Source organism: Mastigoproctus giganteus, chromosome 9, assembly GCF_048544385.1.
Source record: "Mastigoproctus giganteus isolate SK-2022 chromosome 9, ASM4854438v1, whole genome shotgun sequence".
In the NCBI taxonomy this organism is placed as follows: Eukaryota; Metazoa; Arthropoda; class Arachnida; order Uropygi; family Thelyphonidae; genus Mastigoproctus; species Mastigoproctus giganteus.
Window position 1 is genome coordinate 121426221 of NC_143583.1, and position 19537 is coordinate 121445757.

General features: G+C 39.0%; 1 protein-coding gene across 2 annotated transcripts in view; it reads left to right on the forward strand.

The window, feature by feature from the left end:
• LOC150080687 (plexin-A2-like) overlaps positions 1 to 19537 on the forward strand; it is a 1379917-nt gene that overhangs the window by 705175 nt on the left and 655205 nt on the right. For both annotated transcript variants that reach the window (XM_090381876.1, XM_090381877.1), the window contains one exon: positions 15092 to 15223. In XM_090381876.1, coding sequence (XP_090238002.1) covers positions 15092 to 15223 — 132 coding nt within the window. The remainder of the gene's footprint in view (positions 1 to 15091; positions 15224 to 19537) is intronic.

Here is a 19537-nt window from a genome sequence, read left to right on the forward strand (position 1 = left end):
GATTCTTCTGCTCCTATGTTTATCTTCGATGACACTCTGATTTCTAGGCAAGATCTTGGGGATTACCCTGACTTCTAATCTCTCTGCATAAAGCACATTACAAATATTGCTTCCTCTGCGTCTAAAAAACTTGGTTTTCTCTTAGCATTACTTTTCTTCCAAACTGTTGTTGACTCTGTAGAAATCTCGAATCCGGCCTACCACGGAATATTGTTCCCACATCTGGGGTGGTGCCCCCAAAACCTCTCTCAGGCTTATAGATTTTATTCAAAAAAGGGCAGTTTGGTTAATTAATGTCTCATCTCTAACAAAAAAAAAAATATATATATATATATATATATATATATAATATTATGGTCACCAGTAAATGATTACATCTACCGACATACTTATTGTGTCTGAAACCGACTAACTCAGCCATGGAGTGAAAAAAGCCCATTAAAATTACTCACATCATTGGCGAGATTCGAACCTGGGCCTTTTCCACCTAGTGTGGGGAGGGCAGTGATGATACCACTGTGCTACTGCACAACAGTCTCATCTCTAACAGTCTCCACTCTGTCTCATAGGCCTTTCTATAGATATTTCCACGGGCACTGTTCTTCTGAATTGGCTTTTACAATTTCTGCTCTCTCTCTCTCTCACTCAAAGCAGTCTGAAAATGTGCTGCAACCAGTCAACACCCTTTTACTGTTTGTTTGTTTGTTTGTTTGTTATTTGGTTTTTAGGAGCATTATCAACTAAGGCCATATTGCTCCGGGGATATGCGGTGGTCATTCCCTGACCTTTCCACATTCTCCGTATTTGGTGGGCACAGGCTCGTACCCCGGTCTAATCAAGAAGCTTGGGCTACGTACGCACTGCTGCTCCTGCCCATCTGGCTACGGAGGCGCCATCATTCTTTTACTGTCCAAGTTCAAACTCAAAACCAACTTTTCTTCTTCCTCATTTATTCATTCAATTTCTGTTTTCTGGAACAACCTTCCTTCTTATGTATTTCCTGAAAATTACAATCAAGTTCAAATTCAATCAAATTCAAGAAGTTCAAGTCTAATGTCAACAAGTAGCTTCTTTCAACTTTTCAACCTTCAACCCATGCACAGTACTAAGTACTATAGGTTCTAAAAAAAAGTACCTGTGCATAACAATGGTCCTCGAGAATAAAAAAATAAAAAATAAAAAAAATGTATGGAAAACATTTATTCAACGTGATATACTGTAATATAGTAAACTAATTATAAGGAATTGTGGGAGATGTGCTTTCTTTCTTTGGCAATTCTTTACTTTTTAATTTGATTTTACTTTATTGTTTATTATTAGTTAAATTTTGTAGTTTACAATAATATACCTATGTAAATCTAAGCAGATGCCATTATATAATTTTTAGTGCGAACCCCCTGGGATACTTTCGCGAACCCCTGGTTGGTAACCGCTGCTATACAACATAGTGCATTGCAGATTGCCCTTGGTGCATTCTCCTACCCATAGTTTATATATTGAAGCACGAGCCCCCTCTTTGCCTTCGCGGGAAAACACAACTTCTTAAGTATGCAGCCCGAATACTATGTTTCTGTCAGCATCCTATTGAGCCATACCTCTTTAATCCACCACTGCAAAACCGCTATAGAAATAAACACAGTAAAATAAGACTGGCAGGCTTATGCCTAATTGAAATAACACAGAGTTGTAATGTTCCTAATGTCAACAGGCTACAAGTAATGAAATGCTCTCATCCACCTTTGACACCTCCTCCTTAATTACCTTGCGATACTTATCTTCACAAGTGGGGAAAGAATTGCCTACCGTCACTCAACATGAAACAACTCCATGTAAGCCATATTCAGAATTATGCTAATTTATTGCCAATATATACTAATTGCTTCTCCAAATCACATTCAGCCGTTGGAGCAGCAGCAGTAGTTCCCACTACAATCATTTCTGCTGCCCTTCCACCTGAGTATAGCAGCTTCTCTGCAGAACTTCATGCAATAAAATTAGCTTTAGAAAACCAGAATCTGTACCCATCTTTAAAATACATAGTATACACTGACTCTCTGAGCTCAATTACAGCAATACAAAACTTTTCTTACCGGGTTCATCCTATGTTAAACCAAATCAGAAGCCTCTTATTAAAAATTAAGGAATGTCATAAATCAGTGACCTTTTGCTTAAAGGTCCAGTGCATTCGGGGATAAAGGGGAATGAACTTGCTGACAAAACTGCAAAAATCCATCAACTTATGATTTAACCTTCGCTCCTGTACCAATCTCTGATTATAATCAAATCATACAAACAATGTCTTGCACAGTGGAAAGAGCATATGGCACACCAAACCAATAATATACTTTATCAGCTGAAACAGGATCCACAGCTATGGCGCTCTAGCACCAAAACAGTACGAAGAGAAGAAGTAGTGCTTGCACAAGCACGGATAGGACATACATACCTGACTCATCTTCGTCTACTTACAGGAGGGGATCCTCCTCAGTGTCCACACCGTTCCTCACATTTAACAGTCAGACACATTCTCGTTGACTGCCCTCACTATCATCAGGACAGAACATCCATCCTCCTTTCCCTAACAAATCTTCGAGAACTGAAAACATTAAAACATATTATTGGTGACAATGTTAACATCAATGAATTTCTCCTTGTCTTATTTTAGACAAGAAGCAATATTTTAATAAAGCTTTGGAATTATTGCAAGATACCACTGCATACAAAGTCGTCCGTAGAAATCCGTTGGTTAGTTTGGAGCGACAAGTGAATAACCTTATAACCCACGGAGGTATATTGGTCATTACATGTTGCTGGATGCCGCTTACCCAGATTCTACGGGCTCCCCAAGATACATAAAGTGGGTGTACCACTCAGGCCAATTGTATCATTTGTAAATAGTCCCACATATGCTCTATCAAGGTACCTAGCCAAGTTGATCGCACCCATAGTAGGACTTTCCAACTTGGTTATCAAGAATAGCAAAGAGTTTGTGGATTTTATAAAAGGACAGACTATACGAGAAGACGAGATTATGATTTCTTTCGATGTTACATCATTGTTCACTTGTATCCCTATTAAATTCGGAGTCCAGTGTGTTAGAATGGCATTAGAAAAGGATGTTTTGTTAAGTACTAGGTCTCCTCTTAGTGTTAATGATATTTGTGAGGGTGCGGAGTTCTGTTTATCCAGTACCACCATGGTTTTCCAAGATTTCATGTATAAGCAGGTCCATGGCACAGCCATGGGTTCCCCCATTAGTGCCATAGTGGCTAACTTAGCTATGGAAGAGTTGGAAGTTAGAATTTTTGAGGGTTTGGAATTTGCCATGCATAAATGGAAAAGATTTGTTGATGACACATTCACCATTATACAAAAGGGGAGGGAGGATCAGATACTTGATGTACTTAATAGCTTCTCCCCTTTTATTAAATTTACTTCGGAGGTGGAAGCAGAGGGAACCCTACCATTCCTTGACGTGTTGGTTATTAGGGATGGTTGTAGGCTCAAGACCAAGGTGTTTAGAAAGCCCATGTGCCGAGGTCAATATACTCATTATACCTCGGCACAAGCCAACCAACACAAGGGTAGTGTTGTCAAGGCTTTAGTAGATAGGGTGTGGTCCCACTGTAGCACCTCCGAGGACAGAGACAACGATATTATTTGTGTCACGGCAGACCTCAAGAAATGCAGCTACCCCAGAGGACAGAATTATTAGAGGAGCGGAGTCCACCCGTACTGAGCCGTTCGCCCCTGTGAGTACTGCATACATTCCCTACTATCCGGGCCTTTCAGACCACATTGCACGAATAATTCGGGGGTGCCTGATATGCTGTGTGCAACTCCCGGGATGGAGGTTGTACACAGTGATATCTTGTGTCAAAGACCCCATAACAAAAGAAGCCAACAGTGGGGTGAAATTAAATGCCCGGATTGTGGGGTGTGTTATGTAGGTGAGACGGGGGCGACAACTGAAAGACCGCCTGGGGGAGCATATGAATGCAATAAAGTCCGCAAACTATGGTAAGTCTGCCGTGGCAGAACATTTCTGGGAGAAGCAACATCAAATCTCCCCGGAGGATGCTGTCATCACGGATAATGCACAGGGGTTCTGGGACCATAAATGGCTTGAGAGTTTACGTATTTATATGCTTTTAAAATTGAATAAATTTATCAATTTATAAATTGATATGCTTACAAAATTGATAAATCTACCATTTTGCAGGTAAAACAGACTTTTTCCAGTGTGATAACGGAAAAAAGTGACTTTATATGGACAAGTTCTTTCTAACCCGTACAAAAATATGGCTACGAATAACAAGGGAAATATGAATGTGAAATTATCAAAGAAGGTGATGACATTGGCGAATAAAATTGAGTTATTAGACAAAATTTCTAATGGTCAAAGTGTCTCCTCAGTGGCAAAACATAAAATCAATAAGTCAACGGTATGATCAATCAAGAAATCGGAAGAAAAAATCCGCCATAGTGTCCGTGAAAACGTGCTAATTGCTTCAAAAATTCGCTCTGTAACTCATGATGTTAAATTAGATAAAATGGAAAAGCTTTAAATCTGTGGATAGAAGACCGAACTCAAAATAAAATTCCGTTAAGTTCACTCATCATTCGTGAAAAGGCAAAACTCCTTTATCAACACTTTAGCGAAACTGGTGATAGCACTGACGGGATAAGTTTTTTAGCTAGCAAAGGCGCTAGTTTGAAAAATTTGATTGAAATTTCTAATAAATATTACATTTAATATTAAACTGTTTCTTATTTTCATTTTGATGCCATATGCTTGCATTTCACTATGTAGGTACATATAACACATACTATGAAGGTACATATAACACATACATAGACAAAATTTTAGACTAGTTTTTCTTATATATTCCATACTTTGGAACGGAACCCCTTTATTACTATGGGAGCCATAACTCAGTATTCGCGTTTTCGGTATTCGCGGCATTTCTCAGGAACATAACCCCCGCGAATAGCGGGGGTTATGTTCCTGAGAAATGCCGGGAACGTAACCCCCGCTATTCGCGGGGGTTACGTTCCTGATGGGTATCAGTAAGATACCTGAAACATCTAAGCTATTCGCCTAAACTACGTTTAACATCTAAGCTATTCGCCTAAACTATGTTTAACATCTAAGCTATTCGCCTAAACTACGTTTAACATCTAAGCTATTTGCCTAAACTACGTTTAACATCTAAGCTATTCACCTAAACTACGTTTAGGCGAATAGCTTAAATGTTTCAGGCATCTTACTGATACCCATCATCAGACCATGCTGTTGGGGGAAAATAGAAAGGGTTACAAATTTGAATATATTACAATATTACAATTACAAATAGATTAAATTCTTACCTGCTGACAGATTCCTCTTGCTAATGCTCCCAGAAGCCTGATGTGCATACAGGCAATCGGTGCTGCCAGCAATTAATTTAATACCCTACGCAGCTCTGGAAGCCTTGTTTTAACAAGGATATGGATCTATTGGATTGGGGGCAGAGAAGAGCTACGAAATTAGTTAAGGATGCAGAATGTTACTGCGCACTAAATTAATTGCTGGTGGCACCTCTTGCCTGTATGCACATCAGGTTTCTGGGAGCATTGGCAAGAGGAGTCTGTTGGCAGATAAGAATTTAATCTCTTTGTATTTACCTAAGATTTACCTAATTTAATATCTGGTTTATATTGTAACAGTAATTCAAACTCAATACTCTAGAATCGTATATTTGTAATTTTAATTATAACATTTATTGTAATATTGGTTATTGTAATATATTAAAATTTGTAACCCTTTCTATTTTCTGTTCTCCCAATAGCATGGTCTGATGGTGGGTATCGGTAAGATGCCTAAAACATCACCTTAATATATAGCAGTAACTGTAGTTTATGCAAATAGCTTAATAAACTATTATTAATTTCTATGGTATATGAGTGGTATTAAATATAGTAACAATCTTAATGGAACACAATCACGTAACATCCTTCCCCAACTATTGATTGAAGTCTTCAAGACATTAAATGCCTTGAGTGTGCCAAATGCTGATGGCATCTTTAATGTTTCTCGGATGACACATACAGTGATATTTAAATTTCAGTTGGAAAAAGAAGATTAACTGGATTTCCACATATCTATTTTGCAATTTTTTCATATTGCCAGACATGTGAAAATTTGCTTTCAACCAGAGAGTAATTGTTTGTTGGAATAAATTTCCATCTAGCATTGGGATAGTGAGTAGCTTCAATAAATTTAAAGAAGGTTGAGATAAATTATTAAAGATGGACTGGGTGGACATGTATTAAATTTTTTTTCTTTTTTTTTTTAATTGCTGATGCTGTATAAGCTGGCTGCCTTGCATTATTTAACCACTATTAATGATAGTGTTAAAAGAAACAACAATTTTAAATTTATAGGCAGAAGGTATTGGGTTTTAGGCATATCAGTGATTTAGACGGCAGTGTGTGTGTGTTAGTAGTTGCAAATGCTTGCTTTCTTGCATCTTTTTTTTTTTTTTTTTTTTTTGGCATCAAAAAAAAAAAGAAACCAACCTTCTCATGTCACCTATGCATCCCCTCCAACAGTTTGTCTAGTCTAGTTCTTCCATGAATTTATTCAAGCTATTTGCTTCCACAACATTAGATGAAAGTTTGTTCCAGCAATCAATCACCTGTTGGCTAAAGGCAAACTTCTACACATCCAATCTGTAACCATTCTTTCCAATTTGATGTTATGCTCCTCATGTGCATAGTCTGAGCAAGAGGAAATATCCCATCAGCATTGAGCTTGCTCAATCCATTCATAGCCTTAAACACCTCAATCAGATCACCTCACAGGTGCCTGGTCTCCAAATGCTGCAATTTCTGGAACTGATGCCTCTCTTGGTAAGAGCACCCATTTGTTTCCCTCACAAAACTTGCTGCCTTTCTCTGTACCTGTTCTAGCAACACTATACCCTTCCTAAAATGAGTCTCCAGACCAGTATGCATTACTAAAGGTATGGCCTGACTTTTGCCTTATCTCTGCTAGTGGTGCTTCCATAGCCAGGTGGGCAGGAGCAGCAGTGCACAGCACATGCTTTTTGATTAGACCGGGGTTCGAGCCCGTGACCACCAAATATGGAGGATGCGGAAAGGTCAGGGAATGACCACTGCATATCCCCGGAGCAATATGGCTTTAGTTGCTAATGCTCCTAAAAACAACATAACAACAACAACAAAATCTGTACTAGCAAAATTGCTGTATATCATTGAGAAAAATCACATAAGTTGTCCTGGCAGAGAACTTCGTATGTGACTGCACAATTACCCCCCAAATATTTTTCATTTTCCACTACTTGAGTGTAGTACCACAAAGTCATTATGTAACAGGACCAGAGTATGTCTGCCAGGGGCAAAGGTTGATGATGTTGTAGAGCAGATATCATCTTTTAAGGGCACAAAATGTGATATTGTTGTACATGTTGGCACTAATGATATTAAGAGTAGGATACTGGCAGAATTACTTAATAAGTACAGGTCAATGTTGAAAAAAAAAAAGCTGTGAGTTAGGGTTTAATTTGAAAGGGTCTGCAATTCTGCCCAGACAAGATAGGAGGGAGTATATGATGAGGGCCTTGTCGATCAATATAGCCCTGGAGAGATTGTGCAAGGCTCAAGGGGTAGAATTTTTCTCAACCTGGTCTGTGCTTGTTAACAGGAGAGATTGCTTCTACAGGGATGGGATACACTTAAATAGAAAGGGTGCAAGAATATTTGCTGATGCTATCGAGGCAGTGTTAGTTGGGTCAGAAAACTGCTCGTTTTGGGGGAATACACCTACTAATAGATTAACAGTAGCCAGTGGCAGAGGTGAAAGTAATTCTTGCACTGCTTCTATTGGAATGAGCAGCAGCCTGGAAAACAAGGTGCAGGGGATTCCATAGACTGCTGGGAGTCATTGTGGAACAAGTAAATACATGGGCTATGTTAAGGTAGCTAGGAATAGGAACATGTGCGTGTATACTTGCATGTACACCAATGCTAGGAGTTTCGTAAATAAATTTGATGAATTTGAAGTGTTGGTCAAAACATCAAAGGCAGATATTGTTGGGATATCAGAGATGCTGTGTCACACAGATATAAGAAATGCAGGAATATAATTTGGGGAGTACAGTGTGTACAAGAAGGATAGACAGGATAGGAAGGGAGGAGTCGGTTATGCTATTAGTTAAGAAACACTTAAAATCCAAGGGAGTACAGCCAGTTGATATGGCTAGACAGTGCAGCAAATTCAAAATGGGGAGCATTCAAAGAATTCATCTTGAAAGCCACTAGGCTTTTCATACCAATTAAGAAATATTGTTCAAGGTTTAGGCCTAAATGGATGTCAGATGAACTAATGAGACATGTGGGAGAGAAGAAAAATGCATTGAATACATATAAATTGACAGGTGACACAAAAGCCTATGATAGATATAAGCTGGTCTGTAGCCAAGTCACAAAGGAGGTTAGGCAGGCAAAGGCAGATTGCATCCTTTGCCAAATCTTTGGCAAAGGATGCAAAATTAAAACAACAAAGAGTTCTTTACGTATGTAAACTCTAGAAGGAAGGGGATGAATCAGATTGGTCCACTTGATATCGATGGTTCAACTGTTGATGATCTTGCTCAGGTAGCTAATAAACTAAATGAGTATTTTGCATCTACATTCACACATGAGGAGTTATTCAAGGAGGGGAATGCCAGAGGTGAATTAAACTCTAGCAGTAAGCTAGTTGATTTTTTAATAAATTAGAGCGAAGTGGAAGAGAAATTGTTGAAGATAAACATAAGAAAGGCACCTGGGGTGGATGGAATCTAGCCAGTTATATTAAAGGAGGCAGCAAAGGAAGTATGCAAACCCTTAGCCATAATTATGAGAGCTTCCTTGGATTCGGGTGGGGGGGGATACCCATGACCTGGAGATTTGTAAATGTGAATCCAATTCACAAAGGAGGTTCAAAGGGCGACACATGTAATTACAGACCTGTTAGTTTAACTTCTGTTCCAAGGAAATTAATGGAGGCACTTGTTAAAGAAGCACTGCAGGATCATCTAGACAAGACTTTGGTTATAGCTTGGACACAGCATGAGTTTGTTAATGGGAAATCTTGTTTGACCAATTTGATTGGATACTATGATGGGGTCACAAAGGAACTGGATGCAAAAAATAATTTTGATATCATATATTTGCATTTTAGAAAGTGTTTTGATTCTGTTGCACATGGAAGACTGCTAAACAAATTGGAGCACTGTGGCATTAGAGGCAAATTGCTGCTATGGATAAAGGGATGGTTGAGTTGGAGAAGACAGAGAGTGGTAATCATTGGATACTGCTATTGATTCATTAATGTTATTAGTGGAGTCCCCCAGGGTTCAGTGTTGGGTCCATTGTTGTTTTCTGTTTTTATTAGAAGAAAAACCTTTTGTGGCAGTTGGATATTGTGGGAGCGAAGTTGAAAAATATTTAATTAATGATATTGAAATTTCACAAGATTATTAATGAAAAAACTTTTGAGCCTACAGGCCAGTAAGGCTCCTGGAGTTGATGGAATATACCCTATAATCTTAAGGGAGGCGGCAAGTGAGTGCATTGAACCATTGAGGCTAATTATGCGAGCAGCACTAGACTCTGGGGAGATTCCATTGGATTGGAAAAGTGTATCTCCCGTACATAAGGGTGGTTCTAAGAGTGAAGTGGGAAATTATCGACCTGTCAGTCTGACTTCAGTGGTAGGAAAAATCATGGAAGCAATGATCAAGGGTAGAGTTTAGGATCTTTTGGATAGAAACTGAAATTCTCAAGGATACTCAGCATGGTTTTGTAAAGGGAAAATCATGTTTAACAAATCTGGTTCGCTATTTTGAAAGGGTCACTCATGAGTTGGATTTAGGGAATAATTTCGACATCGTTTATTTAGATTTCAACAAAGCTTTTGACTCAGTCCCACATGAGCAGTTGCTTTATAAGCTAGAACAGGTTGGAATCACTGGGAAAATCCTTAGATGGATATCAGGATGGCTTCAGGGCAGGAGGCAGAGGGCTGTGATAAATGGCTATTCCTCAGATTGGGTTGATGTAAGAAGTGGGGTTACATCCAATCTGTAACCATTCTTTCCAATTTGATGTTATGCTCCTCATGTGCATAGTCTGAGCAAGAGGAAATATCCCATCAGCATTGAGCTTGCTCAATCCATTCATAGCCTTAAACACCTCAATCAGATCACCTCACAGGTGCCTGGTCTCCAAATGCTGCAATTTCTGGAACTGATGCCTCTCTTGGTAAGAGCACCCATTTGTTTCCCTCACAAAACTTGCTGCCTTTCTCTGTACCTGTTCTAGCAACACTATACCCTTCCTAAAATGAGGTCTCCAGACCAGTATGCATTACTAAAGGTATGGCCTGACTTTTGCCTTATCTCTGCTAGTGGTGCTTCCGTAGCCAGGTGGGCAGGAGCAGCAGTGCACAGCACATGCTTTTTGATTAGACCGGGGTTCGAGCCCGTGACCACCAAATATGGAGGATGCGGAAAGGTCAGGGAATGACCACTGCATATCCCCGGAGCAATATGGCTTTAGTTGCTAATGCTCCTAAAAACCAAATAACAACAACAACAAAATCTGTACTAGCAAAATTGCTGTATATCATTGAGAAAAATCACATAAGTTGTCCTGGCAGAGAACTTCGTATGTGACTGCACAATTACCCCCCAAATATTTTTCATTTTCCACTACTTGAGTGTAGTACCACAAAGTCATTATGTAACAGGACCAGAGTATGTCTGCCAGGGGCAAAAGTAGTTAATGATCACTGTCAAGAAGCTCATCTTGACAGTGATCATTAACTACTTTACCAATTATAACATCATGATGAGCTTCTTTGGAGAGAGACCTAGATAGACATCAGGAATGGTCAGAAACATGACAGCTATGCTTTAATCCAACAAAGTGTAAGGTATTACACCTGGGAAACAGTAATAGCAAAATAACTTATTCACTTGGTGGAGTTCAACTAAACCCAGTACTGGAGGAAAGGGACTTGGGTGTTACAGTACAGTCAGACGTGAAATTCTCTGAGCATTATAGACAGGTTGCAAGGAAGGTCCATGGTGTCCTATCGATGATCTATCAAACCTTTGCAAGTAGAGATAGGGACGTGATAATCCCATTATATAAGGCTTTTGTTAGACCATACTTGGAATACTGTGTTCAAGTATGCAGACTGCATCTAAAGAAAGACATCGAGCTTCTTGAAAGGGTGCAAAGACAGGTAACTTGCCTGGTGAGATTGGCAAAAGGGCATCCTATTGCAGAGTTTGGAAACTAGACCCCTTAGAGGAGATTTGATTGAGTTGTTTAAGTCTCTGAGAGTCATCAGTAAAATGAATGAGGATGAAATTTTCAAGATTATAAATGATGCAAGAACTTGGGGACATAAATTCAAGTTACGGGGGGGAGATGTTTAGATTGGACTGCAGGAAGTTTTATTTTAGCCAGCGAGTTATAAATTACTGGAATAAGTTGCCTACATCGGTGGTAGAGGCTGACAGTTTGGGGAAATTCAAAGATCATCTGGATAGTACCTTCGGGTGAGGTAAACACATAGGATGATAAGTTTAATTTCCTTTTCTTTTATTAATTATCAGGGTGTTTTTTTTTTTTTTTATCATTGTTTTATTCGAGTTTTTTTTTTGCTGGTGCAGCATAAGCCATAGGCTTTCTTGCACCATGCAGCCAGGCGCCTCTGTAGCCAGGTGCAAAGGAGCAGCAGTGCGTAGCACATGCTTCTTGATTATACCGGGGTTCGAGCCCGTCACCATCAAATATGGAAGATGCGGAAAGATCAGGGAATGACCACCGCATATCCCGGAGCAATATGGCCTTAGTTGCTAATGCTCCTAAAAAACCAAATAACAAACAAACATTACCATGCGACCATTAGTAATACTAATATTGATGATGATATATCATGCTTAATGTCCAAGTTTGCAGATGATAAGAAGGTCGGCAGGGTTGTTAATAACACTAATGACAGTACACTGTTGCAACAGGATCTAGAAAGGTTGAGCAGATGGGCTGAGAGGTGGCAACTGTAGTTTAGCATTGACAAATATAAAGTACTGCATATGGGAAGCAGTAACCCCAGAGTAACATATCAACAGTGTGGTACTACACTGTCAGTGGTAGAGAATGAAAAGGACCTGGGGATAATTGTGCAAGCAGATATGAAGTTTTCTGAGCAATGTAGATGGTCTGCAAGAGTATCTCATGGTATCTTGTCAATGATACACAGAAATTTTTCTGACTGTGGCCAGGCCACACCTTGAGTACTGTATACAGGTCTGCAGGCCTCATTTTAAGAAGGACGTAGAGCTGCTGGAATGAGTACAGAGAAGGGCAACAAGATTAGTGAATGGAACAAAGGGTTGCTGTAGTTTTGCCAATTACAGTGTCTGCAGACTAGGCACCTGCAAGGTGATCTGATTGAGGTGTATAAGGCATTGAATGGTTTGAGCATGCTCAATGCTGATGGGATTCTTCCTCCTGCTCAGAATAATTGGCTGAGAGGGCATAAATTCATATTGAGGAAAGACAGTTGTAGGATAGATGTGCGGAAGTTTGCCTTTAGCCAGCTGGTGGTTGATTGCCGGAAGAATCTTCCATTTGTCATTGTAGAAGTTGATAGCTTAAATAGATTCAAGGCAGAACTAAAGAAACATTTGGAGAAAGTGGATAAGTGAAATGAGGAAGGGTTTTTTTTGGCTGATGCTATATAAGCTTGCATTCTTGTATCATGTGCCTATGCTAATACTAGCTCAGCATGTATGCATTCATTATGTAGGCTCAAGGATCATAGGTTCAGTCTACCAGACCAAACCTATCCCTGACCCTCAACTTGTTTTTTGACATTTCCCTGTACTTAAATAAGTCTGCAGGCTTACTGTTGTAAAGTGTGTGTAAGGTGTTAATTACATCCTCGGGCTTACTTATGTTTCCATTAGTGCATGCTTATGGACCAGTTTAAATTTTTTGTGGAATGATAAACTCAAAATAATTCACAGAGAAAATTCTGTTGTCTCTGTCCATGATCGCAATTATTGACTGAAGTGAAAATGCCTTTAGAAATTCTTCCTGCATATAGCTGAAATTAAACCTTTCTAATTGAGTTCCAAAACAACTATATTATCTCAGAGGAGTATGGGTTGTGGGGTGTGTGCATGCATGTAGTTTCCACCATGACTTATTTTACTGTGTTACTCAGCCTATGAAAATCTGCCCATGAATTCACACTTGTATAAATATAAGGCATTTGTAAATGGCCTAAAGTACTGTTGGCAAAGTCTCCCTCTCTGAGGCACCTTTTGGCACCTCAGAGAGAGAGAGAGAGAGAGAGAGAGAGAGAGAGAGAGAGAGAGAGAGAGAGAGAGAGAGAGAGAGTTAGTGAGTGAGTGAGGTCCCCCCCCCAGGAGTTGGTATTCTGTTAATTCAACCTGCACAAAATGAAGATTTGTCGATGAGTACACATTTGTGCAGACATAGGACATGTGCAAAAATGGTGTGTATTGTGCTAATGTTCCAGAAAACTAACAACACATTGCCAAATATATCTTCTAGAAATCCAAGCGTTGAAATTTAAAAGTTATACTTTAATATCCTGAGAATCTAGCACTTCTCCTTTTCATAATTTTCTTTAATTCTCAGGCTAACAGAAATCTTCCTACATTCCAGTCTACAATTCTGGTCCTTTAGTTTGTATTGATTAACCCTCCCTTTCCCCTGTTTGAGCATAATTTATTACTGCAAAAATTTTCTCTTCATTCATTTTACTATCCTCTCAGAGTTTTATAAATCTCAATTAGATCCCCCTCTCCTAGCTCCAACTCTCTAGCCGATATGTTCAAAGTCTCCTCATGTGAGTACCCTTTAGCCAACATCGTGCATTGCTAGTTCTTTGGTCATTTCAAGAACCTCTATGTTTTTTTTTTCAGATGTGCTCTTCATACTTGAACATAATATTTCTATGAATACTGTGTGAGACCATACAGTATTCCAAATGTGGTTTTACAGTTGCTTATTTAGTTCAATTTAACTTCCCAACAGGAACTTTATAATTTCACTGTATAATCAGCTGTGTACTACTGATCCTCCATGCTTGCTGCATAGAACTTTGTGTTTGCCCTTATCATGAGAATTGTTGATATATATATTAGCACTTTTCTAATTCAAGGAAATCGCCCCTGGCTTTTATGTATCACTAATAATTAATCTTAATGGTTTGATGCATTGCCTTGCCATTTCTTTTAAAATAACTGGTTATAGACTAATATAGTTTAAAATATATTACACTATACCAGGATCACAACTTCCTTTTCAGCTCAAAAGATTTAGATTTTGAACTTTCCTGTCTCTATTCCATATCACTGAATTTACAGTGCTTAGATTCACTAGTACAGTTTCTCTTTGTTATGGAGAGACTTTGATCGTTACAGATCAATGCGAAATAACAATTCACTTCATCAGCTACATTGGCTGGGTTGTCAGTGACTTCCCAGAGTCATTAGATAAGGAGCCAGTCTTTTAACTATAAGATAAGTAGTTATGCTTTTAACTATATAGGATGTTTGATTTGTGAATGTATTTTCTATATAATAAGTTCCTGATTTTTTTTTTTAAAGAAATATCCCTGTAAAGTTGCTTTCGTGGGTTACTCATTACTGTTTTTAACTTTTATCATTTTATTTAAAATAAAAAAGGAAATGAAAGAAACAAAAGGAAGGAAGTTGCTTCTTTACAGAATTTTATTCATTCTAGTTTTTTTGCAGTTTAATATTTGAAAGTTTTACTTGGTATTATTTTTTCTTGCAGGCTGCAAGCTCATCAGTGATGCTAAGTGAATCTATAGTTTTACTAAAATCTCTAAATTTGAGTAAACTAAATTTGTTCCTCCTTTTTGAAACTTGTAGAATATTTCTTGTTTTGCACATGTTGATGTTTTGAATTGTTCTTGTACATGTGGTTCAGTTTGTTTCTTATTCTTGCAAACTTGTTTTGTATTGTTTAGAGTATTGGTCCAAGTATTAGATCAGGTCCAGGATTTTGCCCTCGTATTAATACTACATCAGGAGGATTTACTGAAATCCTTGTACCATCTGGCATCAGCAAAAGAATACAAGTAAAAGTTGACAACATTCAGGTAAGTGAAATCTTTTAAAATTTCATTGGTAGAATAGTTTAAAAGACTATAATTAATACCACTGCTGCCACAATAACTATGAAGAGTCCAATGATGGTATAGCAAATGGATACTTGCTGCATGTTTTAAGAGGTTTGGGGGGGGGGGAATTGTATGCAGGAATATCAGTTCGAAAGAACAGTGCAGTGGGAAATGTTGTAGACAGGTGTTAATCAGAAACTGGCTGTTTTCTGTGGCATGTTTTTGTTGGAAAAGGGCCATTAATTAATCTGATTTCCTTAAAAATAAAGGGAGTATTTTTACATAAAAATACTCCTTTATTTACTCAACAAAAGTTTAAAGTGCAAATTATTTCTATTATACAGAAAAGTGATCTTGTTTAACATTTGGCTGTTGTGATGTAAGTTAGTAAGTTGGTCAGTGGCATCATTATACAGGTTATCTCAAAAATATTGGTACAAACGTTTAGGGGAAGTAGGTAACATCTAAAGGAATGTAAATCGCATAGGAACCCATAACTGGAAACGTCACGGGAAAGTAGTAGCAGAGGCACAAGAAGCAGAAATGACACAAGACAGTAATTAGTGGCAAACATTTATTTGACATAATATTAACAATGGAGTGCGAGATGGATGCATTTCATAATGTTACAACAGATGCTCGAAGGTTCCACCATGAGACGCGATGACACCTATGCAGCATGGATTGGCGGACACGGTCGAACACACCTGGAGTTTCTTTGACAGTAGCAGTAGCGCAGACAAGATCCATTTCCGTCTCCACAAGCGATTCATACATGATAGATTTGAGGGCCCCCACAGAAAGAAATCAAGGCTCGATAAATCAGGTGAGCGTGGGGGCCAGGCAACGGGTCCACCACGGCCAATCCATCGACGCCCAAAACGCCTGTTAAAATGGTCACGAACGCACCTTCCATAATGGGCAGGCGCCCCGTCATGTTGAAACCAAATGTTGCGTCTCACATTTGCTGGATCATCGTCAAGTAACCCTGGTAGAACTTGTTCAAGAAAGATACGATATTTAGTGGAGTTCATGCGGGATGGTAACAGGTATGGACCGACTAGGCAATCACCGACCAACCTGCTCACATTTATTGCGAAGCGATGTTGTGCCGCATGGGGGTGCACACCGTGTGGGTTGTCGTGAGCCCACACGAGCATTGTGCTGATTGAATAAGCCTTCCCGAGTGAAATAAGCCTCATCCGTGAACAAAACATAGGCTGGAAAATTCAAGTCTCAAACACTTTCTTGAGGAAACCACTGCGCAAAAGCCACACGTGCAGAATGATCTTGGGGGAGCAGTAACTGAACCTTTTGGAGATGAAATGGGATAAGGAATTGTCGTGCCAGACACGGTGTACACTGTGACGAGACACTCCTGAGGCAATGGCATGTGTGCTGGTAGTAGGATTATTCTGGACGGCATTCAACACACTTCCTTCCATGGCAGGAGTTTGCATCGAACGTGGTCTGCCCGCACTACTCCTGTTACCTCTAAATGACTCATTATCGCACAAATTTTGATGCACATGCGCAAACAAACGGTATTCCGGTACATGTCTGTCCAGGAAGTGTTCTCCATAAATTCATTGAGTGGCTCATCCATTGCCCTCTGCTAATCCATACACTAGGTGCATGTCTGCCAGCTCACAGTTCGTATATTGATGCATGCTCCTCGTGTGACGACTACTGCTTGAATGAGTAAACCAGAAATTTTCCCTCTTGCGAACTGATGAACAGGGCCGTCTACCTACTTACAGTGACATTTCCGATTATGGGTTCCTATGCAATTCACATTCCTTTGGATGTTACCTACCTCCCCTAAACATTTGTACCAATATTTTTGAGACACCCTGTATAACATCTCATATTGTGAATTCTTTCATGAGTTGCCTATCTCATTATACCTCAAATAAGTAATGCTTCCCCTGTAGAAAGACAATTGTTACTTATTCCCAGTGAGTACTACCACCCAGATGTCTGTTTCAAGCCTATTTGGCCCCGCATTGGTAAATGAGTAGGTACCCCAGTGGTATAACAGCTGACAACCACTGTAATGATGCCACTGCACGATTTCAGTTGGTTTATTTTATACAGTAGGGCCCTGCTTTATGGTGTTCCGCGAATACGCCGGTTTCCAGTTATATCCATGTTCGTTATGTTCGGCTTTTCCACTTTTTCGGAATTTTTGCGTATGACATGCTGAGCAGAAGGTCGGAGGATAGCGTCACATGCCATTTTATTGTCGGCAATTCAGTTTTTGTTTGCAGCACTTGTGCACTTTACATCTCTTTGTATTCTCGTAATTTTCCAAACTTTTTAAAGTTATTATATATAATAGGACAGTTGTAAGGAGAAAGTTTTGAAGGAAATTAGAAGTGCTACACCTGTGAACACTAAAGTTTTAAGAAAACGTGATAGCCTTATAATATGCTGACATGGAAGAACTTTTACTGATGTGGATTGAACATCAAACCAGTTACAGCGTGCCTTTAAGCTGAGCCATCATCCAGGACAAGGCCCTAAATCTCTTCAATGCTATGAAGGCAGAGAGAGAGAGGTGAGGAAGCTGCTTTGAATAAATTCGAAGCTAGCAGAGGCTGGTTTAATAGGTTTAAGGAAAAGCCATCTCCACAACATCAAAGTGCAAGGTGAAGCAGCTAGTGCTGGTACAGTAGCTGCAGAAAGTTATCCCTGTGAGCTTTCTGAGATCATCGAAGATGGTGGATATACTAAGCAGAAGATTTTCAACGTGGATGAAAAGGCCCTATATTGGAAGAAGATGCCTAGATGGCATCTTCTTCCAATATTTATTGCTAAAGAGGAGAAGTCAATGCCTGGCTTTAAAGCTGCAAAAGACAGGCTAACTCTTGTTAGGGGCTAATGGAGCTGGTGATTGCAAGTTAAAACCTATGATTTTTTTATCACTCAGAAAATCCAAGGGCCCTAAAGAACTGTGCAAAAGCTAGCTTCCCTGTTTATTATAAATCTAATTCAAAAGCTTGGATGACTGGAGATCTTTTCTCAAATTGGTTCACGGACTATTTTAAGCCTACAGTTCAGACTTATTGCAAGGAAAAGAAAATTCCTTTTAAGATTTTACTTCTTGCAGACAATGCCCCTGGCCATTCTAGAGCTCTAATTGGTTTGTACAAGAAGATAAATGTTAATTTTTCTACCTGCAAATATAACTTCATTGCTGCAGCCTGTGGACCAAGGTGTCATTGCAGCTTTTAAATCATACTACTTAAGAAGAACTTTTGCTACGGCTATAAATGCCTTAGACAAGATACAGTAGCTGGGCATAAACAAAACAAAATAAATTAAAAGCATTTTGGAAAGACTTCACGATTTTGGATAGTATAAAAACCATTAGAGATGCATGGGAGGAAGTTAAAGAAACAACATTGAAAGGTGCTTGGAAGAAGCTAATTCCCACACTTATGGACGATTTTGAAGGCTTTGAGAATTCAGTGAAGGAAGTCACTACAAATGTTGTGGAAATGGCAAGGGAATTAGAATTGGAAGTCGAGCCTGAGGATGTGGCAGAATGGCTTGTCTCTCATGATGAGACTCTAACTGACGAAGATCTTATTCTGATTGAAGAGCAAAGAAGGATGTTTCATGAAGAGGTCTCATCCTGATGATATTTCTGCTATCCCTAGAGAAATGACCACTGAGGAATTGGAAGAAGCTATCAAATGTATAGAAATGGGGATCTCTTTTGAGAGAATTGATCCAAATTTCGAAAGAAGTTCTAAGGTGAATGCAAGACTTCTAGACGATATTGCATGCTATAAAGAAATTCTAAGGGAAAGGAGATGGAAGTTAATGGAGCAAAGTTCATTGTTTTTCTACTTTATGAAAGTACATCGCAGCCTTCGACAGCAACTCAAATCCCTGCAAGAGTTTCAACCAAGTTTCCATTGTCAAAACAAATGATTCGTTAATGAGTCAGATGATGAAAATGTGCCATCATCTCTTTCATCCTTCCTACAATAAATATATTCATTTTTTTTTTTCTTAATTTATATTCGTCAATCACTATAAGCTAAAGGCTAAAATATTAACATAAGTAGTGTGTGTATTGTATATTCATTTGATTTTTGTATCATTTTTGAGGCCTATCTCTTTTGCTCACTTAATATATGATAGTTTAAACATGTTTTAGGCTTTTATATGAATTGGCAAGCAAAAAAAAGGCCATTTCCACTTTTCGGCGGGGTGGGGGGGGGGGTCTAGAACCTAACCCACCGTATGAGTGAGGCTCTATTGTATAGAAATGATGCTGTA